The sequence below is a fragment of the Podarcis vaucheri genome (genome assembly GCF_965113315.1).
Source record: "Podarcis vaucheri genome assembly, chromosome: 3".
Taxonomy (NCBI): Eukaryota; Metazoa; Chordata; class Lepidosauria; order Squamata; family Lacertidae; genus Podarcis; species Podarcis vaucheri.
The window spans coordinates 70,556,328-70,583,372 of record NC_138761.1 but is presented as its reverse complement, the minus strand read 5'-3'; the positions used below and the strand labels follow the sequence as shown (position 1 = coordinate 70,583,372).

The window sequence follows — 27,045 nt, the reverse complement described above, 5'->3', positions numbered from 1 at the left end:
AAGAAAAAAAACCATAAAATAAAAAGGGCACTTGCCGAAGATTTTCTGTCCATTTTATTTCTAGATCACGGGCCATTCTGTCAACTTTGAATTTTTCCTCTTCCCTCATAGCTACAATCATTACTTCATGCTGCTGTCTTTCCTGGTCTAGTTCCCCCTAGGAACACAAAATTCAAAACATAGGTAAGCAGCAACAAAATGATTTCATGACAATATTTTGCTCAGAAGCAATGTTAGTGCCTTTACTGAATGCTCAAGCAGTACTAGTGATTTTTTAAACTGACTGCTCAGGAATATGTTTTAGTTTGTATATTTTTATGCAATTAATTTAATGACACCTTAAAAATTTGTATTTTGATAATATTTTAATGGTATGAATTGAGTTGCTTGTTCCTATTAACTATTCATTAAAAATACAAGGATTTTCAAGTTCATCGGTGTTATGTAGATAAAACAGATCCTGACTCAAGGATCCATGATAACTTTTAGGTACACGCAAAGAAAGCTTGATACGTGCATAAGAACATAAGAGCCCTGCTGAATCAGACCAATGGTCTATTAGTTCAGCAACCTATTTTCCACAGGTGTCCTCTGGATGCTTCTCAGAAGCTCACGAGTAGGAAATGAAGGATACAGTCTTCTCTTGTTGCTTCCAGCAGCCGGCATTCAATGACATGCCAGCTCTGAATCTGAGGTTAGAGCCATAATGACTAGACTCATTCCCCATGAATTTGTCAAATTTCCTTTTAAACCCATCTAGTTTAGAGGACAGTAGCACATCTGAGTGATGATAAATATATGGGGTTACAGTAGACACTAGAGTAAATAGGAAAGCTTATCTCTGTGTGTAAGGAGAGGGAGCTTCAGATGTGTAAAGCAGTTGCCATGAATCAGAGTGATGGAGCTGGTGTATCCTGCAGTTACCTGAACATTATACAGAGAATCAGTGGTCTCCCTCAGTCTTGCCCTGGTTAACTCCAGTTCTTTTTGTAGTATTTCCTGGGTTTCCTGGAGATTGGAGATGTGCCCTTCTGCAGTACCAAGGCCCTGTTCACTTTTTCTTACTAGATCTTGTAATCGACCCATCTACAAAAAGGAGAGAAAGAAGTATTGATAGTTTAACAATTTCAGATTATGAACTTGTGTATGCTGAATAGTATAGTATTCGGTATACAGTTAACTGAGCATGACATACCGTATTTTTCGCCCTATAAGACGCACTTTTTCCCCTCCAAAAATGAAGGGGAAATCTGGGTGTGTCCTATGGGGCGAATGCAGGCTTTCGCTGAAGCTTGGAGAGTGAGAGGGGTCGGTGCGCACCGACCCCTCTCGCTCTCCAGGCTTCAGGAAGACATCCACAGCCTAGGCAGCCCTGCAGGAGTTCCCACAGGGCTGTCTAGGCTGCGGATACTAGCCTGCTTCCCGGAGTGCCGGGCGCGCTGAAAGCAGAGCGCCCGGTGCTTCGGGAACACACCCGCAGCCTAGGCAGCCCTGCGGGAGGTCCCGCAGGGATGTCTAGGCTTTGGATAGCAGCCTGCTTCCCAGAGCGTCGGGCGCCCAGAAAGCAGAGCGCCCGGTGCTTCGGGAACACATCCGCAGCCTAGGCAGCCCTGCGGGAGGTCCCGCAGGGCTGTCTAGGCTGCGGATAGCAGCCTGCTTCCCGGAGCGCCGGGCGCCCTGAAAGCAGAGCGCCCCGCGCGGCGGACAGACACCCGCAGCGTGGGGAGCCCTGCAGGAGTTCCCCACAGGGCTCCCCACGCTGCGGATAGCAGCCTGCCGCCTGGCGGGCGGGGCGCCCTGAAGCAGAGCGCCCCTCACGCCAGGCAGACATTGGCCAGCCCCACAAGCTCGGGGGACAGCAGGGAGGCGCAGCGCCGCCATCCCGCTGTTCCTCGACCTGGTTCAGTTCCCCCGACCTGCTTTTGGGGGGGAAATAAAGGAATTTCCCCCCAAAAAAACTAGGTGTGTCCTATGGGACGGAGCGTCCTATGGGACGAAAAATACGGTACTTTTGTGCATATTTCCCCCTATTTAAATATAATCTTCATACAGACAAAGCCAACCCCACTCATAATTTTACTATTTACTACTATTAAAAACAAACATACACCAAACATTTCAAACAAACACAAGTATCACAATTTCCTTAGATTTAGACTTTAAAAAAAGAGGTTATAAAATACAATATTATAGATAAGAGAGGGCAGCCAAGAGCTACTGTAATTTCAAACATGGTAGGCAATTGCAAAGATATATCCCCTATATGCTGAAGCTTTATCCATTATGCACACCAGCATTCTGCAAGAATGTAGACAGCACTGCATCCAAGAACACACACAACTTGCTGTTTGAAGTCTCATGGCCTTCGCCCCATCAATATCTGGTAAGGAGACAAGCTTGAGTTTATGAGACTATACCTGTATTTTGAAACATTTGCTGAAGGATTATACCAGTCAGGACTTGCCAACCTTATTATTAAAGGTTTCTGCAACAGGATTTTGTGGAAGGCAATTCTTTTATAACTTTACTTTTACAAGGATTATCTCAAATAGAACTTCAGACATTTTTAACACTACATAGTGGAGCTTTGTTATATACACTAACGGTATATAACAGCTGCCTGCAACTGGGAATGCATGAAGAAGATGCAATACAGATTACTTCCAATTATATCCGCATGAGATAGACTAGTATACATATTTTGGTTAATATTCTCTTTTTTGTATTTGTTTGCTTATGCATAAAAATCACCCTAAATTAAGCTTTCGATTCAGAACTACTGACAGTATCAATGAGGCTGAATGTGAGGAAAATGCAAATCAACAGTGTGAATAAGGAAAAATTCTCCTTTGGTTTCAAGTTTAAAAACCAATAAACCATGAAGTACATGTCTCCCTTAAGAGTCTTCAAAGCAATAGTGAACCTAGTACACAATCTCCTCCCAGAGAATGAGTAACTAACGTGCCCCTTTCTGAAGCAGAACTACTCATATTTTGCCTGACTTGGAAGCTTTATATACCAGTATCCCTTCATCCAGCGGCCTCATATACTCATCAATGTTCTTGAACATAGGAGGAATTTAATTAAACTTGAACTTTTATGCATTGTATTTTGAAAACTAGCTTGGTAAAGCTGGATTATTGTTTGTTACACAAGTAATCAACACCACCCTTTGAAAAGAGATGACTCATCTACAGTTATTTGCCTTCCACTCTGTATATATACATTTGCATATTCACTTCTCCACCAGACTGTCCACCAGTCACCACTCCAACTTCAGATTCTATTTTCTAAGAAAAGTTGTTGAATAGGTGGACAGTCTGCAGACTCAGACATACACAGATACTGTCAGCTACATATATAAACCTTCTTGTCTGGCTTTTTACCTGGGTATGCAGCATGACTGAAATTGCAGCTGTGACTGAGAATCTCTGCCTTGATGTTGAAAAGGGAAATAGCATCCTTTTGATTCTTTGGCAACTTTTGATAAAATGTATAATTTGGACCAAGAATTGAGCACTTGGTCTTACATGATCGACATGGCTTTGGATTTTGTATTTCACAGCAGTACACCACATAGCATTGGAAACTGTTTTTGAGACTGGATATTTACAATTCAAAGGAATAAAAAATCTCCCTAGGCATGTACAAGTCCTTGTACCTTGATCTTGGCATCATTGTGAGCATCTGGAAGATTTCTCCCAAGTGACTATACTTAGACATACATTCATCACCTCTCCCTTAGAAGTTTTTATTCACAGCAAAGCAGTACAGTGGACGCTCGGGTTGTGAACGCGATCTGTGCGGGATGCACATTCACAACCCGCAGAGTTCGCAACCCGCATCTGCGCATGCATGGATTGCGATTCGGCGCTTCTGCGCATGCGCAAAGTGTGATTTAGCACTTCTGCACATGCGCAACTGCCGAAACTGGAAGTAACCCGTTCTGGTACTTCCAGGTTTTTGCAGTCCGTAACCTGAAAAAAAGGAACCTGAAACGTCTGTATCCCGAGGTATGACTGTATGTAAATGTTGTTAAATAAATAAATAAATAAATAAATAAATAAATTCTCCTGGGGATGCTGCCTTTGGTGACCCATGGGATCCTATTTTACTCCCTTCTTGTTCAGTGCAAATGTGGGGCCACTTTGTTCTGCAATAGTTTAGACGCTAAGAGCAGAATCTTATAAATGTCTACTCACAAGTTAAATAAATAGGACTTACAGTAGATGTGTAGAGGACTGCAGCAATAAGTAAGCAGCTTTTATTCTCAGCAGTCCCTAATCCATTTATAAGCTATTTATTAGTGTTTGTACGAAATAATGAATAATTTAATGAAATAGTTTTAAAATGACAAATTGGCTTACCGTATTTTTCGCCCCATAGGACGCACCAAGTTTTTTGGGGGGAAAGAAAGGGAAAAAAATTAACCCCCCCAGGCGCTTGTGGGGCCGGCAGCGGGGAGAAGCGCTCTTCTCCCCACCGCCCGCCTTCAGACCAGGTCCGGGGACAGCGGGAAGATGCGCTGCGCCTCCCAGCTGTCCCCGGAGCTTGTGGGGCTGGCGGTGGGGTCTCCCCGCCGTCAGCCTCCAAACCACTTCGGGAGACAGCGGGATGGCGGCGTTCCACCTCCCTCTGTCCCCCGACCTTGTGGGGCTGGCGCTGGGGCTCTCCAGGCTTCAGCGAAAGCCTGCATTCGCCCCATAGGACGCACACACATTTCCCCTTCATTTTTGGAGGGGGAAAAGTGCATCTTATAGGGCGAAAAATACGGTAATTGGCTTTTTCTGGATACTGAACCATTTCTGTGACAACTTATAAGTGACATTATTATCTGTAAAGCTGACATTTTAAAAATGTTAGTTTGTAACTCTGAAGCTGAGCATATAATTAATTTTTTATGAGAAGGATCAATAGTTCAATAACAGTATTTTTAAAAGAGCATCTTAAGAATGCAATAAACATTAGATTTTCCGGTTACTAACCAATATACCATCTCTATCAAGTTGTTTAAAATAAAAAGCCATTCCTCTTCAGGACTGCAAAATAGCATATTAAAAACAAATGTACAAATGAAATTACAAATAAGAAATACTTAACAGAATGTTGCTCACAAGAAATATGGTCCTCAGACTGAAACAGGTTCTCCGACCTGGTATACTGTATAAATGCCTTTGTTTGTATAAAAAAAGAAGCTATAATGCAGACACCCCCAAACTGCTGACCTTCAGTTGTTGTTGACTACAACTCCCAACATCCCTTACCACTGGGCATGTTGGCTGGGGTTTGTGGGAGTTGTGAGTCCAACACTGGAGGATCCCAGATTGGGGAATGCTGCTGCCATGGGTAAGATACAGAACTTGGGCCAAGAAATCCAAGTTCAAATCTCCCCACCACTTAGTGTTGGTCTTAGGATATTCAGGACACTAACTATCTAAATCTATAATACATTGTAGGGTTACTTTGAATGTAAAATGAGGAGAATCTATGTAAATTAACCTGAGCTCTTTAGAAGAAGGTTGGAGTACATATGCAACTACTAAGCAAAGCATTTGCATTTTTTTTTTTTTAAAAAAAAAACATTGGGGAAAATACAATTACTGTACATGGGAAGTTAAGAATTCTTGCTGGATTAGAGTAAGGTCAATGTAGCAAATTCTGTTTTCAACAGTGGCGACCAGATGCCTCTGGCTTTTTACAAGTAGGGCATGGAGATGACATTCTCCTTCCTGTTTGTCCCTAGTATTTGATATTCAGAGGTATGCTGCCTTTGAATATGGAGATTTCATGTTTAGCTACCCATGGCTGTTGCCACTAATATAGCGATCCTTAATAAATGTGATTAAAGCAGTCTAGTGGTCATTACCAAGTCATGACAGAAAATTCTAGCATTATCAGAGAAGAGAACAACCTTCCTTTTCTCTACATCATTCATAAAAGTCATGAATATAAGAACTATATTTTTTTAAAAAAAATTAAAAAGCAAAATAGAATAGAGCAAATCTTAAACATACAGCTCTAAAACACTGACTAAAGAAAATATCAGTATTGGTTAAAAGTGGTCTAATGCACATGACAGTTAGCTGATATGACTAAGCTGATTCTTGCCTCCTGATTGGATGAAGTCAGCTTGGTTGTCAGTTCTTCCCTCAGGTTTTCCAACTGCTGTCGAAGCTGATTCTTCTCGTCTTCAAAATGTATCTTCTCTTTTTCAAAGTGCTGCTCCAACTCCTTAAGAAAACGAAAAACAATAGAAATGCCTGTTTAGGTTCATTACATACTAAAGCAGGGCTCATATTAGTCTGTTTTTCTAATGCTCATGGTTGTTCTATGTATTACTTATAAAACAAACAGAGAGACCTGCTGTTGACACAAATAATATTTAATAAAAGTGCTGGAAATGTTTCTCCTTTTCCCCATTCTAATGAGTCCAACATGCAGAAGAGACAGAATATTAGTAAATTTGTAACAACATCTGGACAAGTCCAAAATTAGTGTAATTCTAAACAAACAAAGGTTTGAGCCAAATATGCCATTTCATAGATGAGAGTTTTAGAAACTTCTAGTCTAATAAAAATATTTAATTTCAAGATGTTATTCTGTAGTGTAACTACTCAAACACAAGGATAACAAATGTAAAAATTTAAGATGTCAACTGAGGGCTTTCATGAAAGTACTGGGACTGTCAGTTTAATATTAACCTGGCCTGTTGAAAACAATGAATTAAAAATAATTGCAATGTGAGGCTTTTTAGAACTAAAACACCCAGCAGATGAAGTTGGACAACAGATCAACAGAGCCAGACTGATACCCAGAGAGAACTTGCTGCAAGACAGACCCAAAAAAGAAAACAACAGAACACCTCTAGTCATCACATACAGCTCCCAAGTTAAAACAGTACAACGCATCATCAGAGATCTACAACCTCTCCTGGACAATGACAGTTCTCTTTCTCAAGCTCTGGGAGGAAGACCTTTCATTGCCTACAGACAGCCACCCAATTTTAAACAACTCCTAACCCACAATAATACTACAACCAGACTTAACACGGACACTGGCACCAGAGCCTGCAATAAACCCAGATGCCAACTTTGCTGCCACATACATCCGGACAACACCATTACTGGCCCCAACAACATCACACATACCATCTCAGGACTATTTAATTGCTCATCGTCTAACATTGTGTATGCCATCAAATGCCAACAGTGTCCTTCAGCTCTCTATATTGGACAAACAGGCCAAACCTTACGCCAAAGAATAAACAGACATAAATCTGACATCAAGAATCACAAAACAGAGAAACCAGTAGGAGAACACTTCAATCTCCCAGGACATTCTATACAAGATCTCAAAGTAGCTGTTTTACTACAAAGGAATTTCAGAAATAGACTGGAAAGAGAAGCTGATGAATTGCAACTCATTACCAAACTTAAAACCATGGAGAGACCTGGACTGAACAAAGACATTGGATTCTTATCTCATTATACATGACTAAGCCATTTTTCACCTTCTCCCCCCTTGCCTTTTCCTGTAAGACCTATTGCAGTCGTTAAGAGTCATCAACAGGCTCATCTCAGCTATCTGCCAATCTCCCATTCCCACCACCCTTCTGAGTAATACCCCTCCCCACCTTCTCACTATATAGAAGGATCTGGCAACTTCTGTTTCAGTGTATCTGAAGAAGTGTGCATGCACACGAAAGCTCATACCAAGAACTAACTTAGTTGGTCTTTAAGGTGCTACTGGAAGGAATTTTTTTATTTTGTAAAAGACTGAGAAAGCAAATTCTTAACTTCTTACCTGTCTATTATTAGCCAATGAGAAATTGGAGAGAAATGCTGCCCATTTTTTATATAAGTGATATTAATATGCAATCTCTTCTGCCTAAAATAATTCGTGTAGCTGAAAAATTTGCTACATGCTTCCTCTTGCTTTTACAAGCCTCTTACTGGAAAATATCTGGAACTAAGGTATGCTATATACTTGATTTTTTAATTCAAAATCTTTTTCATACAGCAAAACTAAGAACAGTCCTCACATTATAGTTCTCTTACCATTTGCAGTTTCTTTTTCTCCTTGTTAGCAGTGCTATGTGCTGCCTCAAGAGCAGTATGATGTTTCCATGCCAACTCCTCCAAGGTCTTAGAATGAGCCTCATTTAATTGTGCAGCCTCCCCTTCCAGCCTGGCTTGCAGTTTTATCAGCTCCTTCTCATAATATTCTCGTTGTGTTTCCCTTGCTTCATTCACTTTCTGTTAATTCAAACAAACAAACTTGAACTCATGACATCATCCATTTTTTTCCACTGTAATCATTGTCGCCGCCTATGACCTTCAGTTCTGCAACTCTACCACCATTCTCTGTCTCATACAAGACTCCACCCATATTCTCTTGGCAGCTGAAAACTCCACCTTTGCTGTAGTACTGGAAGTGTCTCAGGGACAGTGGGCCTAGAAATAAAGCATTCTGGGTGAGGCCTTGACACCCCTCTCATAAAGACCAAAGAGGTAAGTCGGCCTTGGAGCAGACATGTTTCCCTGTCCCATTAGTGTTAACATAATATGTTTTTAAAAGGATAAACTGAGGGAGAGGGTACAGAAAATACCCCCTCCCTCAAATTCCCAGTGTTCTGTGGCCAGCGTAAAGCAGTAGGGCTTAAGAAGTGGCTCCTCCACCACAGTATTTCCTCCTCCCACCCTCCACTTTAGGACTGTTGAATCGGAAGTTGTTCTTTTTCAAAAAGGATTACTTCTTTTACCTTCTCCAGTGCAAGAATTTGTTGCCTTTGTCTTTCATCCAGGCTCTGCGTTTTGCTTTGTAATAGATTTCTTTCATCTTCTAGCTGGGACAGTTTCTCCTTTAATCTAGATTTTTCTGATTCCAAATCCCTTATTGTAACTTCCTGGGTCATTTGTGTAGCTTGAAGCATTCCAATATGACCTATAAGAAAATAAAGTATGAATTTAGAATCAGAGACACATCCAACCACAATTGTGTTAGAAGGGCATCAACCATATCCTATCTTGGTTTAAGAAGCACGAGTCTTTTGTTACCATGCTCTGTACCTGCACTGCTGCTTCCCTGTTCTTTTTTGTGTTGTGTTGTGGTAATTCAGAAAGTTTCCCATTACGTCTGATCTGGGAAAATATGGTTACCAGGTTCAGAACAAGCCAGGATCTTAAAACCAAGGTTTGAAGTCGGCTGAATGTCCTTACCAAAGTTGGTAACCACAGGTTATCAGTTTGGATGTTAATTGGAAATTATGGTTCCCACGGATTTCCAAGGATCGATTGCAACACACTGAGAAGGACGGAAGGAAGGGGCTGCATGTGTGGGTACAAGGCTTGTTCATATCTAGCTTTATTAAGCTGATATGATTGCCTCAATGCAGCTAAGTGTTATTTAGACCACAATCCTATATACCAGGGGTCACCAACTTAAGGCCAATGGGCCGGAAGCGGCCTGTGGAGGTCGTTTGACCGGCCCACGAGCCACCCCCGAACCGAGCTGCCCGCTCACGCGCTGCGCTAATCAGGTGCAGTGCAGCAAGGGGCCTCGCTTCTGCGGCACCAGAAATCGCGTCTGCGCAGAGACAGATACCAAAAATTGCTGGTGTGCGTGCTCACACACGCAAGAGATCCGGCCCACGGAGGGATCTTCGCGGGACTGATCCGGCCCAGGCAAGATAAACCTTGCTGACCCCTGCTATATACATTTACTCCTATGTAAGACCAATTGAATGTAGAATGACTTATTTCTAAGAAAACTTGTATAGAACTTCACTGTCAGACATACTGCTCATATAACAATTTTATTATTTAATGCCACACTGCTCTTATACAAAATCCTGCCTCATTATGTATGTTCTCCAAAGAAATCTTTGGGCCACAAGTGAAACCACAATTTCTTTTGAAGAGTAATTCTGTCATAGAACATTCATAGTTAACTCATTTTATAGTTAACTCATTGACACAACTCTTGAACTGCTAAAGTAAGAGGAAATCACCCTAAAAGTCCACTGAACTTCTCCACTGCCTAACACTTGCAGCCCTGGCAAATGCTGTAGTGAGCGAACTGCAGCATACCCAGCAGTTCCCATGATTATAAAGCTTTCCTATAGCTTGAATAAAGAAATCCACTAATTCTCCTTTTTTCCCCCCAGGATCCTGAACAGGCTACACTCAATAAGAACATCAATAGCAGTGCTGGGCTCACAGAAGGTTATGCCCAAAATTATTACTGTATTGAATAAAATTTCTGAAACAGATTTTGTTACTATTTTAGAGAGGCAGGGAACAATCAGCAACAGGAGTGCATAACTGCCAGCATCTGGGCTGGATCTGGCCCATGACACAATACCATCAAGCCGGTAACAACTCTTGGTTGCACCTTTTCACTCAATTGTGTGCCTCAAGCCAACTGTATTTCTGCGCTGGGCGGGGAGAAAAGAGTTCTAATGTGTGGACCAGCCTTCAAATTGTAAAACAGTAACAAGCCAAAAACCAGGAAGGCAATCCATGAAAGATTATGCCATAATAAATGTGTAAGTTTTCAAAACGTCACAAGAGTCAGTTGCTTTTGCTGCAAGAGGTACCCCTTCGGAAATTATAAAAGTTAATTAATAGAGAATACAAGACTTCACACTGAGTGTTTTGGAGTCTCTCAGTATGTATGTTTGCATTATATAGTCAAGACTTTAACAATGATTTTCCCCCACTATATTTCACATATATGCTAGAAAGTTCAAAATTTAAGACAGCAGGGTAAGGAAGCTCTGGCCTGCAGGCCAAATTAGACACATGAGGCCATTACCCCCAAACCAAACATATCTGCTGTACACCAGGCATAATATGTGACACCAGGTATGGGGCAGGTAAAAGCTGCAAAGAACTGGGAACTTAAAAGTGTGTTCCCAATTGTTCCTTGGTAAGCAGCACTCCTTGACAGTGCCAATAATTTGATGATTTGTGCTGATGGATAAAATGATTTGTGCTGATGGATAACTTATCTGAAGTTGTCACCCAATGTCATAATGATATCAGGGGACTGACAGCTGGGCAGCCCTGCCTACTTGTTGTAGTGACCTGTGGGTTGGTGGGAGAAGTGAGAAACCGCCTGGCCTGGGCTGCTACATTCCCATCACTCTTGATATAAGAAAAGTCTAGCAATAACAAAAGAGTTATACTATAAGCTTTTCAATTCATCATTTAAAGGTTATAAAGGCTTTGTATAAAACAGGTTTTTTGCATTAAACTACTGAACAAAAACATTCTGAATATATACTTCAGGTAAATTACATACAAAGCACATAAAAACATATGCACACATACTGGCTTTTAGTACTAGATCTGTGGCCTGTTGCTGTAAACGTTCTCTAGCAGCTGCTAGTTCACTTTCAACCTCTTTGTGTTTGCTTAACAATGACATTTCCTCATCTTTGACATCATCCAACTGTTTTTGAAGAGCCTAAGAGAAGAGAAAACCATATTAAAAGGACAAAGTAATGTTTTTCAAATGGGACAACTATGAATGAAATTTACCAATTTATAAAACAAAGACTGCTAGCAACTTTCTGGCCTGGACATTCTTGCAGTGCTTTAGTCACAAAAGTCTGTGAGCCTCTTGCATGCAGGCCTAGTGTACCAATGTGTCTAATAATTAATTCCCCACCCGCTGGCAAACATTTGCAGCTGTTCTAGTAAAATGTGTACATTTTATGGGACACTGTTCAAAGTAATAGCACTGTTAACAGAAAATTAATTGGTGAACAGTGAGTGCATTCTTTCCACAAAACGGATTGGATCTAAGAACCATGACTAGAAGGAGAAACGGCTAATAGTACTGTTCTGCAAAAGCTTGTTCAAGAGTTCACAAAGTACTCTAACAGATATTCTACAACAGTTCTCATGCTTCTGTTTCTCCAAAATATTGCAATAGCTCTTGCACAAATGGAAGAATATGAGTTAGTTTCACTTTTCTGGAACAGAACTTTACAACAAGGTATAAAACAGCCCCTCCATGGGAAGATATGTATTTATTTATTGCACTTATATCCCACCTTCTTTCCTCCAAACTCAAGGTGGTGTACACAGTTCTCCTCCTCCCCATTTTATACTCACAATGACCCTGTGATGTGGGTTAGGCTGAGCATTAGTGACTGGCCCAAGTGAGCTTCATTGTTGAGTGGGTCTTTGAACCCTGGTCTCCCAGATCCTACTCTGACATTCTGACCACTACACCAAACTGACTTCTGCAGAAGGTACATTTAGATCTACCCCAATCAACGCAGAAAACAATACAATGTTAAATGTAACCCTTTCCTTTTACATTTGATGTGGCTGGGTGGGTGTACAGGCCCACAAGCCTCACACTCCATGATGAAAACAACACACATACACACACACAGAAACAAACAAAAATACTAAAACAGCAACATGACAAACAATCATGTTGATAATAAGATAATATGAAAAATAGAAGACATTTTTCTGAATGGAAAGAAGGGACCAGACAGGCTTCCACCATCAGGAAGGCTGTGTTCTAAGTACCCATCAAGCACAACTCAGGTAGTGCATTTTTAAATTGTATGGCCATTCAGGTAAGTCAGAATAAATGTTCCAGTAATAGTATAGACATGTTGGCATTCTGCCCTGAGAGAAAAAAATGCAATTTAATTAGAACAACATATTAAGTTCCCATTACAAAAATGAACTTTATTAAAGAAAATATGCCAACTTAAAAAGCAGCTTACAAGGAAAAAGGCATGACTAAGCTATGTGTGACTGAGTGCAAACCAGTGTTATGTATTATGCATGCTCAATATATAATTTTTATCCCTTTTTCAAACCTTGAAGCTATGTTAGATGACAGTCATAGAAAATTGATAAGTGCTTAAACTGCACAGAGACAGAAGACTGAAAATGCCATTGTACTAAATATTAATGACTGCATTATTTAGCACAATATATATCAAATTTGCAGGAAGAATGGCAAGAAGAACCACTTCTTAGTCTTCGGGGCTGGGGGAGGTAAGTAAATCAACATTTAAAACACATGCATTTAGTCCCATGTGGAATAAAAGCAGGAGAATTGGCTAAGAATGGTCAAGTGATAACTAATTAGAAAAAGATGTTCAAGAACTATTAGAGTTCATGACTACACCACAGAAGTGAGATTTCAGTGAGGCAGCCTACATAAAATGAAAAGAAGAAAGCTAGAATACAAATTTAAGTTTTGAGGTAAGTATGGAAGAGGTTTTAGTAACTTTTAGTCACAAGCAGCAAAATCCACCAAAGTCCCATAATCCATTATTGGATACAAAATAGGTTAAATTGCAAAAAAGTTTATTATTAATATTACTCACTATGGTAAATTTACATGCCCCCTTCATGCATAGATCTCAGAGTGGTTCACAAGATAAAAAGACAACATTCATAACAAAAACAAGAACAAAACTAAAACAAAACAATAACTCCCCTCCCCCTATCCGCTTTTTAGTTACATTTCAAAATACAGTGGTACCTTGGCTTAAGAACAGCTTAGCTTATGAACAACTTGGATTAAGAACGCTGCAAACCCGGAAGTAGGTGTTTTGGTTTGTGAACTTTGCCTTGGAAGCAGAACATGTTTCGCTTCCTGTTGAGTTTGTTCCATTTGTAAATTGAGTCCCCCGCTGCTATGGGAAAGCACACCTTGGTTTAAGAATGCTTTGGTTTAAGAACAGACTTCCGGAACGGATTAAGTTTGTAAACCAAGGTACCACTGTAACCATCCCATCCCAGAAGAGTAACTCTTTTGGCATGCATACCTAGTTTATGTGCTCATCTGTTCAAAGCAATGGAGAACCCAGTAGAAGGGTAACAACCTTTTACCATGGAGGAGAGGGAGCATGTGACTGCAAGTTCACACATACAGCACTAAACCATGTTTTTGCATAATATGTGACTAGGATGCAGAGGATCAAAAGATATTTTCTGAGTGCACTCCATTGCAGTCCCCTATGTAGCATCTAAAAGCCACTCCTTTGGGTAAGGGCAATGCTCTTATAAAAGGTAAAGGTAAAGGTAAAGGACCCCTGGACAGTTAAGTCCAGTCAAAGACGACTATGGGGTTGCGGTGCTCATCTTGTTTCGGACCAAGGGAGCCGGAGTTTGTCCACAGACAGCTTTCTGGGTCATGTGGCCAGAATGACTAAACTACTTCTGGCGCAATGGAACACTGTGATGGAAACCAGAGTGCACAGAAACACCGTTTACCTTCCTGCTGCAGCAGTACCTATTTATCTACTTGCACTGTTGTGCTTTTGAACTGCTAGGCTGCCAGTAGCTGGGACAGAGCAATGGGAGCTCACTCTGTTGCACGGATTTGAACCACTGACCTTCTGATCAGCAAGCCCAAGTGGCTCAGTGGTTTAGACCACAGTGCCACCCGCTCCCTTTTGTTCTCTTACCATGGCAATGGCACCTACCTGTGAGGTGCTGGAACTGAGTTCCGGTGAGTTCAATCTGAAAAAAGAGTCCTGGGTCAGGGGACCCCCTAAAATGGTGTCCAAAGTGATGCTGGTGGCTTCAGTCTGAGGCTAAGAAATTGGTGGGGTGCTCCCATTCCAGCAGTGCAAGAGATGTGTGCAGGTTGAACAGAACTTTTTATTCCTCTTCTCCCCTGCACTTCCCAACCTCAAAATCAGCTTTAGAGTATTAGGAGACTCTCCAGAGAAGATTTGGGGAGCATGGGGAGGAGGAGGAGAAACATCAGCAGAACTCCGCTGGCACTGCTTTGGATACAAACCCAAATTTGTTGCATCAATATAAGTGCCATCTGCTTGCCCAAGGGGTCCCTGGATCAAAGCCACCAATTTTAACTGTTAATTAGTTCATATTGTCATTTGCTTTCACTGTTAGAAGAAAATCTACTGTAGTTTCACCTGGAAAAACTGTATCATAGTTTTGGATATAAACTTGAACAAATGCCATATTTAAATGTTTCACCCTCTAAATCTACTGCAAGGTGAGGAAGGCAATGTGTTTCTGCAGCTAGCACAGCAACGGACCCTTCAGCAATCTAAAGTCCCAAAGGCAGGAGGAAGGAATAGCCATCCTCAAAAACCATCAATATGGTAAAGCAGAAAATAGAATGACTGGGTCCTTTATATCAGGAATGGCCAACTGGTGCTCCTTTAGTAGGAGTCATCCTGCTGTTTGCTTCAACCTGTCCCCATCTCAGCATCTGGTGGCCTGAGAGAGAGAAGCAGTACATGACTGAATGTTAACAGAAGGGCACGTGAGGAAATTCTCTATTTAAGGTGGGGAGTGTTGGAAGTGCAGCTAACTCAGAAATAGAAGCTTTCATGGGGCTTTTTTGCATGGGTTATGCAACTTCGCAAGCAATCTGATGTGAAAGTAGAGTTACCCATGCCAAAACAGTTGTGTGAAACTTTTAAAATAGCAGTACTGCATCCCTCTTGAGTGCTAAGTTGAGGGATTCCCAAGAGGCTTCTGCACTTAGGGCCATTATGAAGGCTAATATGCAGATATGTTCCATGCACTGCTTTTGGTTTGGGCAGTACTACTTCTCAGACAACCTGCAAGGGAAATAGCAGTGCCCAAGTGAACAGCACCCCACAAGGCACTACAGAGACTCATATTGAATGTCCTCACCTTTCACACTGAGAGGGCACCTGCCAATTTCAGCATGGGGGCATGAACCTTGCTCTGAAGGTGTCTGGATCTCAAGTTGTTTGGTAAGGAAGCGTCTGGTACAACATATGAAAGAGGCTGACGATCACAGCTTAAAACCTCACAAGTAACTCAAAATTATTTATATGTTTTGGATGCAACCGTGTCATCAATTAGCTTCACATCTTTTTCATTTATTTCAACTAAACTTGTGTGTAAGTAAATTAACAAAGTAGGTTTTTTTTTATAAACACCTATCTTTGCACAACTTTTACAACCTAAATACCAAAAGCAGCAGAGTCAATATTAGTTTCCATATAGTAAGGGACAAAATCAACCAGAGTTTGACATTCCCTATCTGACTCAGACAAGAAACTAAAGGCCACTTCAAAACGTTTTATCAGTTTGTTTGTTTGTTTGTTTGTTTGTTTGACAAAGAAACTACTTTTGTGTAGAAAGAAACTGTTAGCTAAAATTCATGCACACATAAATTATTTCCTTGCATATTCAATATATGGAACACCCAGTAGAACACTCTATCCCTTAACTATACACAGAAGCATTGTAATGCTTTTCACTACATGTAACCACTTTGTGCTGAGGAAAAGCCCAGCAACTGAGTCTTTGAGATCCAGTATGCAATAAGTCATTTATCATGTATATAGGAAAGATGTGAAATAGCCAAGTGGTAGTGACAAAGACTTGAAACTTCATAATCAACATACAAATGGTGAACCATCATTACTTCTTACAGGTTACATTACTTTTGTTCTAAACAAATAATGTAACAATTCTCATCTCACCTGCACATTGTTTTCTGCTGTGTTGAGTGCTACTTGAAGTTTCTGACATTTTTCTCGTAGACCACCTGCTTCATCCTGTACCATCTGCAATTCAGTCTTAAGTTTTCCCAGGTTTTTTCGTAAAACAGATTCTTGGCTTTGAAACTCCTTTCTTAGTTCTATTTCCTTCTCTTTGCAGGTCTTCAGGCTTTCAGCTGTAAATAGCTGTGACCTTTTCATAGTATCAAGTTCATGCTCATAGAAAGATTGAGCTTTGCTGAGTTTACCTTCATAGTCCTCAATTAGCTTTTTTCTTTCCACTCTTAGCTCTTCAACTTTGGCATTCAGTTCTTCCACATCCCGCCTGTGTAATTCTTCTAACTTTTCCTGTCCCTTATTTAAAGTAGCATTCTGGTTCTGATGGGTCTTTACAAGTTCCTGGACCTCAAGTCTATGTGCAGCTCTTAGTTCTTCAAGAGCTGAACGTTTATCCTTTTCCAACTGTACTTGTAATTGTATAAAACTCCGCAACCTCTCCTCAAACTTCTTTCTAATTTCTTCTACTTCCCGTGACATAGTTACTACACGCTGAACATGCTGAGCTTCTGCACAAAGTTGCATATCCTCAACTCTGTCCTTATATGCTTCAAACTCAGTTAAAGCTTGATGCTTCATCTTTTTATGATCTTCCAATGACTCTTCTAAAACCTGGATTTTTCTTTTGAGATCCATTTCCTCAGAAACTTTACTCTTATACTGCAGAATCTTTTCTCTGGTTTCTGCAATAATTTGTTGGATTTCTTCTTCATGAGCATCTTTGAGGGCTTGAATAGCAGCCTCATGTTCATCATTCTTTGTGTTCAAAGCATATATTACCTGCACAAATACACATATAAAAGATTAATTCATTACTCAGAAAAAGAAATTTCAAAATAATCTGACAGGACACTTTGTGGCATGGTACTGAAAGCCACATGTCATTAAAAGTGATGTTTTATCGTGCTATTAAAATGACAGCAAGTACAAAGAATACATTAATATTAAAGAATAAGTACATTAAGTTAGCAAAAGCAAAAAAGGCTTGACTTCTTTTTGTGATAAAGGTAAGCAGGAATGCTAGCAAAACGTTTTGAAACTAAACAATACCTATCAGTTACATTTACAAATTTCATTATATATCTTTGTTTAGCTAAATGTAAATGTAACTGATAGGTATTGTTTAGTTTCAAACCGTTAATATTAATGTATTCTTTGCTCCTTAGCTGTGTTTGGCAAACGTTTTGGTTTGACTCATGCTAGCACCAGCAGCTCCTTGCATGCTAGATAGAGGTGGCTAGGATGCAAAAGAAGTTTGTTGGTTAAAGAGGGACAAGGCCTCTGAGGAAAAATGTCCAGGGGTCATGTTTAAGAAATCTAGAAAGAGGGGGGAAGAAAGAACCATGGGGTTTTGGGGGGGGGATTAGGCACGAATTGAGTGTGAATGGAGATATTTCAGAAGATTTGTAAAAAATAATTTCAGGGACATGCAGAGGTGGGGAGAGGAAAAAAGAAAAGTATTGGCCACTTAGAAGCCCTAAATTGGGAAACAGTAAATTATTCCTAAAATGGGGAGACTGTCCTAATATCTCCAGAGCAAATGTCTGGACTCAGCATATGGAAAGCTGACCTATGTAAATCTTTGCTACAAGGGAAAAGCTGTGGTAAAGAATTTAGCATTTTTCAAAGATAGATTGAATATCAGCAGAAAAGGATGCCAGTGATTGCTAGTGGATTATGCCAGGTGTTTTCCTTTGCCTCCCCCCCCCCCCAATTTTGTGACAGGCTCTTTCCTTGCACCACCATTTTGTGACTTGAGTGCCTTAGTAATTTTCAACCATCTCAAGTGAGCCTTGTGAGTAGAAAGTTTTGGAATCCCTGATTTAAGGAATAACATATTTATTTGGTGTGATTCTAAGTATGTACTCTTGCCTGAGAACACATGATCAATCTTGGTCAACTTATTCCAGCATTCTTTGCAAGAATCCCAGCAACCAGGAGGCAATAACTGGTTCATCATAAATTGGCCAATAGCCAGTCTTCTCTGCGCCCCAGATTAGATGACTCCAAAGGATTCTGGCCACCCTTGAGAAGCTGTGCTCAGAGTCCCCATCACTCCCTTTCCAAAAGGGGTCTCTAGGAAGGTCTCTGCTTGATATTAAGGGACAAGTAGGCATTTACAGGATTGACATAATACCTCCAATGTATAATATTACTAATATGAGAATGATGTGTGTGATGGAAAGAGGATAAATATACCAGTTGTGGGGAGGGAGGGGGGTCGTGACTCGGCAGAGTCAAAGGTAATGTATGGTGCTATTACAATTTGTTGGAATAGAATATGTAAGGAAAACAATAAAAATTCACTTGGGGGGGAAGGCAATTTTGGATGAAACTAAAATGCAACCCTACAGACATCATTTGCAACTGTGTGTGTGTGTGTGTGTGTGTTTAAAGGTATGTGAGGGTACCAATGAGGCTTTCTTCCTGCAACTTGTAGATTTTGGCAGGAGAGAGGTCTTGGTCAAGACCATAGCAGAAGTGGAAGGTTTGTACCAAATGGTGTTACTCAGCTTTTTATTAGAAACCCCCAAAAGCTATTAAGGTTTTTTTACAAAAATGTGAAAATACCACAATTTTTCAATTGACTTCCTACGATTCAGGACAAAGCACCACATTTTGGAAATTCCCCACGAACATCAATGCCGCCTTTGAAATCCCAGTAATGGCAGCCCTATGCTAGGTTCCTAATAAAAATAGCCCTTACATACCTATTTTTTAACTGGCATATTTGAAAATGAGGTATTCAACATCATGTCTGATTTACATTCAATAGGTCTGTGTTCAATTGGAGTCCAAAAGAAAGATGGAGAGCCCTGAAGAGACTGGAGGTGCAGAAGGGCTTTGTTTATGCTGCTTAGCCTCCCTAACAGCTGATGTGAGGGGTAGCACAGCAGCAGAAGCAGCAGCAGCAGCAGCTACTGACACTGCTTTTCCATTTGTCCTACAGCCTACTGCCAGCTCCCAGAGCTTTAATTCTAGTTGTTGATATTTTTGAACACAGTATTTTCAGATTAGATTGAAGAAAAAGTGAAAGAGAGAGCATTTAAAGGGTGCTCCCCACTTTACACAGTTTCACTTATGTGTGCAGGGGCCCAGAGCATAACCCCCACATAAGTGGCAAATTAAACAGTAGTTTAAAAAATGCATTGTGTTGGACAAAAAGGAGTAAGAACCGTGCAAAGACTGCACTAGACAAGAATGGAAAAATTGTTCAGTTTGTGATCTACTCTGTATATCAGACTTTTAACATAGACAAAGATTGCTTTGATATGGTAAGAAACACAAACGCAGCTGGGCCACTCATGATGCAAGCCTCCCCCAAAGAGATATTAAGAACAATTTCATTTCTGATAGGCAACTTTTTTCCACCTCACTTCAGTTCTTACACATTAGCCCTGCAGGAAAGAAAATACTCCAAGTATTTTTTTTCTCAACCCTAACAAAAAGGAACGATAAAAGCATGCACTGTATAATTTAACAACCTTGAGTAGTCTAGCCATTACAAAAAAAATAAAGAATAGAGAGTAATAAAATGGAAGACATTTCTTATCGGAGGCTGTGCTCCTCAATGCCCTTTCTTCATGAAATCCCTGGTTTATTTCAGAAGCATTGGCACATTTATTTAAATAATGCAGCTGTTAATTTTTGAAAAACCTGACTCACAGCCTTTCCTTGCTAAGCCTACACTGTGCCTTCCCAAGTGTGGGAAGGGAGCCACCAAACACCAAGGTTGCAGAATGAGCCAGTGGCTTCAGGTTCCTAGCTTTCAGAACTGGGCCCGGAAGTAGTCCACAGTCCAACTCCTTACCAATATACTTTAAGCTGGGTGAAACTTGAACAGGTACTGCTTTGCCTTGCTACCCATCCTTTGAGGCATTAACCTTAGAGACTTTAAACTTAAGGGAAATGAGTGACCAAATATATACATCAGAGGTACCAATCCTCCAATTTCCCATGGCTGATCGTCAGATTCATGGCTGACCATTGTCATGAAGATATACATTTCAATGCTAAGGTGTAGGATGAAAAGTAGTATGTAAAGTTTAAACAAAGGAGGGAAATGTTGCTAGTGTATATAATTATAATGCATTTAATACTTCTAAACGGTTTTAATTTTGTGAACAACATTGGGAGGGGTTGCACTAGGCAGGCTAAAAATTCACACATGACTCTAGACACAGACATAGCACAGTACTTGTACTATATTTTAATTGGTTTTAAGCTGTCCTGTTCATTTCACAGTAGCTTAACATTATTTGTATAAATTCATATTTTGCACATAAACTCACAGGACTTTAGGTAGAATTACTATGTGCAACATTAGAAACTACTAGCAAAGGTTATCTACTCTTTTATTGGATTCATATCCTACTCTATCCCAGGGGCTCACAGCAACGTAAGTTTCCCCAAATGCTACTACTTCTGACCAAAGAGTTCACAACCTATAAAAGAAATTTACATTTACAAATCACACTACTTTAGATTTAGACTGTCATATGCCTTGGGATGAGTCTACACAAACTGGTTTAGATGTCTGAACATTTATTGCAGTCAAAAGCCTTAGGACTCTCTCCCGCCTTGTTTGGCAGAAAAACAATTTTTACTCCAGAGCAGATGGCATATTCTTGCATGATCAACTGTAGATGGGCCATTATCTGCTGCTAGCAATCTCATCAACATGATGCTCTTTTCATCCTGACTAAATTCTATGTGTTGTCCTGCCTATACAGTGGTACCTCGGGTTAAGAACTTAATTCGTTCTGGAGGTCTGTTCTTAACCTGAAACTGTTCTTAACCTGAAGCACCACTTTAGCTAATGGGGCCTCCCGCTGCTGCTGCACCTCCAGAGCATAATTTCTGTTCTTATCCTGAAGCAAAGTTCTTAACCCGAGGTACTATTTCTGGGTTAGCGGAGTCTGTAACTTGAAGCGTATGTAACCTGAGGTACCACTGTAACTGCTAGATCATACCAACCAGGATTTTTTTCAGCCAGAACTCAACAGAACTCAGTTCAGCCACCTCTCAGACGGGCGCCATTGCCATGCTAAGAGAATGAGAGGTGCTCATGGTGAGTTCTGGCACCTCTTTTTCTAGAAAAATAGCACTGATACCAACCATAGGGTAAAATGCTGAAGTGTACACGCAGCTATGCCTCAACAGCATACCAAAATATTTGCCATAGTGCTACTTTTTATTTATTAAATTTCTATCTGGCATTTTATCTGCTGCTTTGCATGACATCTTCGGGGGAAGAAAAGACTAAGGAGACAATCCAGAATGGAGTCCCTAAGATGGTTGAATGGTATCTTGTATGCCTCCTTCCAGCAACTCCTGCAGCCAAGCTAAAGTTTAGCTCTGCTTTCCTTTGGTCCATATCAGTGAGGCAAAGAGAAGGATTTTGTCATCTGGTCAGCCCAGGAGCTCCATACACACTGCCCAGGCAAAAACAATGTGGGAGACAGCAGGTTACAAGTTACCAGTCTCTGCAGCAACAGCAGGTGCTGTGATTCTCCAGCAATTTGACTTCACCCCCAGAGGCACACACTCTATTGTCTCTTGACACAGACAGATGCCAATAACAAATCCTGCCTTTCCTCCAAAGAAGAAGGGTGGCAGATATGTCAATACTATAAACAATACAATTGCAGAGTGGCAAATATATCAATACTATAAACAATACAATTAAATCTTCTTTAAAAAATTAAAATTGTGTTGTGTTAGTACTGGAGTACCATAGCCTTGTCAAGAGTACACCATGTCCCATGGTATTCCACAGCTCTTGTAGCCTAGCTTTGGATAGACCTTCATGTAGGTCCAAGCCCCAACAGCCTGAATACAGGAATCGCTTGGGAATCTAGCTCCTTTATACAGAGATTTGAGGCATTTAGCACTGGTAATACTGAATACAGTACTATTCATGCAGGATTCTTGTGCTGAGAGAGAGAGAGAGAGAGAGAGAGAGAGAGAGAGAGAGAGACCTACAACACACTCTGGTATCTAGGTTAACTTGTGATATAGAACAGATGCAGTTGTATTTTCATTTCCACTATTTTCAGTCATTTGCAATTCAAATCTACAGAGAATGCTACATTCTTGATAAAAAGATTAGAACCCTACATGAAAATTTTTGCAGCTACTGAAATAATAAATGGAATGACAGACAACCACAGAGCTCACTCTATTTAACCTTTGATACAACAAGCTATTGAACAAAAGAATTTTTTGATTCCCTGTGCCTTTTCAAAGTATGCATTGTGTTAAATCTTATTTTTTCAAAATATAACACATATTCTGTAGCTGCAGGGTATGCCATCCATTCCTCTTAGCCAATATAGCCAATACAAAAATTATACACTTGCATTACCAATGCTTTAGTGTAGTTATTAAAATACTTCCTTTTCTAACACATAGAAATGCATGTACAAGTGTTATCTGTAATACCTATTCATATCTACTCATAAAATATTTCCCACATAATCAACTAAAATTAAAACTTTCCTTTCTAAATCTTTTAGTCATGAAGAAATCTTAACCTGCACAACATTTGATGTTTTTCTTTTCTTTTTTTAGCAATCAGAGCCCTCAGTCATAAGGCATGGTTGGCAGATCACACTAACACAAACTTTGGCTTAGTGAGACTCTGTGGCTCCTAAAGAGGAGTTTGCAGTCTCTTTGCTCCACCTTTTGCTACTTCTCTAAGCCAGAGTTTGGCTTAGATTTAGAATGTTATCCAAACCTGAACTGATGCTTAAGCTATCTCTTCTCTAACCACAAGCTACAGAGGATGACACAATTAGAGTATGGCAGGAAAAAAACCTAGGGAGGAGCAAAGTTTTCTTAGCATGTTGTGCAAGCCAGTCGATTGTTTTAACTGTTAGTTGAAAATAATTACCTTTCAGTTTTAAGAAACCAAAATAGTGCAGCACCAGAAAAATTTAATGTCACCATACACCATACACAGTAAATAACCATACACCATACACAGTAAATAAATTTATGTACTAGCTCTTCAATATGAAATCTAAAAAAGACTAGGTATTGTTAACAGTGATGTCCAAGTACAGTGGTGCCTCGCAAGACAAAAAGAATCCGTTCCGTGATTCTCTTCGTCTAGCGGTTTTTTCGTCTTGCGAAGCAAGCCCATTGACGGATTAGAGGATTAGCGCTATTAGCAGCTTTTAGCGGCTTATCAGCTTATAGGATCAGCTGATAAGCGGCTTAGAAAAAGGGGGGGAAGGGGAAAAAACCCGCAGGAACTCGCAAGACATTTTCGTCTTGCGAAGCAAGCCCATAGGAGATTCATTTTGCGAAGCACCTCCAAAACGGAAAACTCTTTCGTCTAGTGAGTTTTCCGTCTTGCGAGGCATTCGTCTTGCGGGGCACCACTGTACAAGATGCTAACAAAGTTGAGCTATTCTGCTTGAAGGAAAATTTCAAGAGGTGGATTCAGTTACATTAAAAAAACCAATGAATAACCCCTGATTTATCATGTTAATCACTCCCCCACCCTTGAATCTCAGATTTACAAACAAAACTGCTATATTCTTCCCAACAATGAAGGGGGTGTATACAGAAATAATCAACTTTACACAGCCTGGAACTAGTAATATACAGGAGTGTACAGAACAGGTTACTTTATCCTTCTCATACAGCCAATCTTCCCTATGGTATCTCCCTCTTAACAATAGACATAAAATGTTCCCTCAGTACTTTCTATATCACCCTTCTTCACATCTTCTTTAAAAAGTACAATTTCTTCAACAAAATTAATGTAGCAATTTGTCCAATTCCATAGCATATGTTACGCCAAAGATTTGTGTTATTTTCTCCATCCAAAGTATTCTGGAAGCTCCAAAGCTCTGGAGTTCAAATAAAATATACTGATATTTCGGGGGGGGGGGAGGAATGTAGGGGTAGCAGGTAAGGCGACAAATTTGTGTAGTTCATTTTCAGCACTTTTGCCTTCCAGTCAGAGATTCTGAATGTTTTGCATATATGCATGGCTTTTTGTTTGTTGTAGAACCTTTGGTCAAAGAAAATAGGTCTCTGAACTGTTACTTTTATGTAGTACTTGCTCAGATAGTTTAAAAGAGGTCTGTAAGAGTGCTTTAGGTGTCACAGTCAGTTCTGTTTATATTATACTTCTTTCCAATCCAGTCTTCACCTCAGGCTCAGCTTTAAGTTTGAAGGATATAGACCAAGACAAGATGGGGGAGTGTACAAGGAATTTTTTTAGTCGCTTACAAGTATTTGTCATGCAAGGTACATACAAATAGTATGTATCAATGAACATGTGTGTCATTTCATATTTGTTATTCACAAAACACATTATTAGGTATTTCTTAATCTTTTTTCAGTAATGGCTTCAAAGCATCATATATTAACACAATCAGTCCTGTCTTTATAATTGCCATAGGCAATTTCCACTTGGAAGACATGGTTTGCAATGAAAAAAAAGTAGATAGACATTAGGACCAGGTTGACACACGTCTGTGTAAACAATTTTCCAGTATATGGATGTGAGTTTATGAAATAGATGCTGCAGAATGATGGCTAGCAGCCATTTTGGAAAATATACTTCTGCTAATCTTCTCAGTGTTTTTTTCCATTCCAAACCATGTCATGCAAGTAAAATTGCTATAATCACTTTCCTGTGGAAGTCTATTAAAAGGAAAGAAATGTATGTTGTGAGTTAAGGCATTGAATATACTGAACTTCCTAGTCTTGCATTCCTTGTTAAAAGCAAATCACAACTTTGATCATCTGGAGAAGTACTGCTAGTTGCCCTACATTTTACAGAGGTCTAATAGGCCTCCAGGGACGCGGGTGGCACTTTGGGTTAAACCACAGAGCCTAGGACTTGATGATCAGAGGGTCGGCAGTTCGAATCCCCGCAACGGGGTGAGCTCCCGTTGCTCAGTCCCTGCTCCTGCCAACCTAGCAGTTCGAAAGCACGTCAAAGTGCAAGTAGATAAATAGGTATCGCTCTGGCGGGAAGGTAAACGGTGTTTCCGTGCACTGCTCTGGTTTGCCAGAAGCGGCTTAGTGATGCTGGCCACATGACCCAGAAGCTGTATGCCAGCTCTCTCGACCAATAAAACGAGATGAACACCGCAACCCCAGAGTCGGTCACGACTGGACCTAATAGTCAGGGGTCCCTTAACCTTTAATAGGCCTCCACTAGAAATTGGGGATTTAGTGTTACTGATCTCAGGCTATGGAACATTGTTCTATCAGAGATTTTGCAGGCACTCTCATTTTTCATTGCCATGTGTCCCTTGAAGAACTTTTATATAGACAGGCCTATACAACTGTTTGAATTAATTGGTCAGCCAGTCATTTTTATCTGTTTTGTACTTTTTTTAATGGTGTTTTATATTTTATTGTATATACTGTTGTACACCCATGTTATATTGTAAGAATTGACAATATAAAACACTTCTTTAAACAAACTTTTAAAATTGCAAGCTAAAAGGTCATGTTTATAAATTAACTCAATGTCTAAAAACTGAACATCTTTAGCAAGCAAATGATGTAAAAAACTTATAGAACTGTGGCTTCAATATGTTTGGGCGAAAGTCTCAAGGCAAATAACTTAGTCTAAGAATTTGTACTTGTGCTTGGAGGCATTTACCCAAATACGTATGTGGTGGTAGCTTTACAACTGGTGTTTGCCACTGTATGTTACTGAATATGTACAGATTCTGTATGTATGTTGATATACCAAGTTCACATTTTCATATTGGGTGGCATTCAACTAAGTTTTACACAGACCCCCTGAAATAAAGGGGCATAATTTAGTAATGTTCATTAATTTTAATCAGTCTACTCTTGAGTAACACTTAGTTGAATACCCACTGCTTCTAAAGTCTTTTTCATTGCTAAGTATTACACATAGAATATTTTAAATAAAATCTGATTCTAATCAGAGTGGAGAAATTTAGAGAAGCTCGTACACTCAGGCAACAGGCTTATACTCATGATTGCCTTTCTGCTGCACCAAAGAATGCTGACCTTCAGGGGATGATTTTATGGGATGGGGGATGCAACTGGAAAGGGGATGTAATAAAGCATGTAATAAAGCTAGTGAGCATGGAAAACACCACACACCTTGGAATTCTGGCTGTTTGAGAGCTGTTATTCCTAGTATTTTAAAACAGCACTTATGTTCAAGTATGCATGCTCAGAACCACAGCTTAAGGAAGACTGAGTGAGCAGTGGATTCTATAGTCTCACACAATAGGTTTTCCTGGCTCCACTCTCCTCTACAAATTACTACTAGAAGGGGGTTAATGGCCCTGCAGGAAAGGTGTGGGTATAGCAGGAGCTGCAGCAGAATGGGAAAATTGGAAGAATTTTGTTGGGTGGGGGACTGCCTTATACAAGCGGCTTTTCCACTCACTCAAGATATTTCTTGATCCAAAGCTAAGTATCTTTCATTTGGATTGTAAAGACATTCAGCAGCAGCTCATCTTAATGTCTGATCT

General features: G+C 40.2%; 1 protein-coding gene across 7 annotated transcripts in view; it reads right to left on the bottom strand.

Annotated features, from left to right (window-relative positions):
• FAM184A (family with sequence similarity 184 member A) overlaps nt 1-27,045 on the bottom strand; it is a 65,435-nt gene that overhangs the window by 27,460 nt on the left and 10,930 nt on the right. For all 7 annotated transcript variants that reach the window (XR_014217806.1, XM_082216049.1, XM_082216047.1 and 4 more), the window contains 7 exons: nt 16,481-17,335; nt 11,334-11,469; nt 8,762-8,943; nt 8,058-8,255; nt 6,109-6,231; nt 925-1,086; nt 32-157 (listed from right to left, as the gene is read on the bottom strand). Coding sequence is in view for 6 of the 7 variants with exons in the window: in XM_082216049.1 (XP_082072175.1) it covers nt 32-157; nt 925-1,086; nt 6,109-6,231; nt 8,058-8,255; nt 8,762-8,943; nt 11,334-11,469; nt 16,481-17,335 (1,782 nt within the window). In the remaining variant the exon portion in view is untranslated. The remainder of the gene's footprint in view (nt 1-31; nt 158-924; nt 1,087-6,108; nt 6,232-8,057; nt 8,256-8,761; nt 8,944-11,333; nt 11,470-16,480; nt 17,336-27,045) is intronic.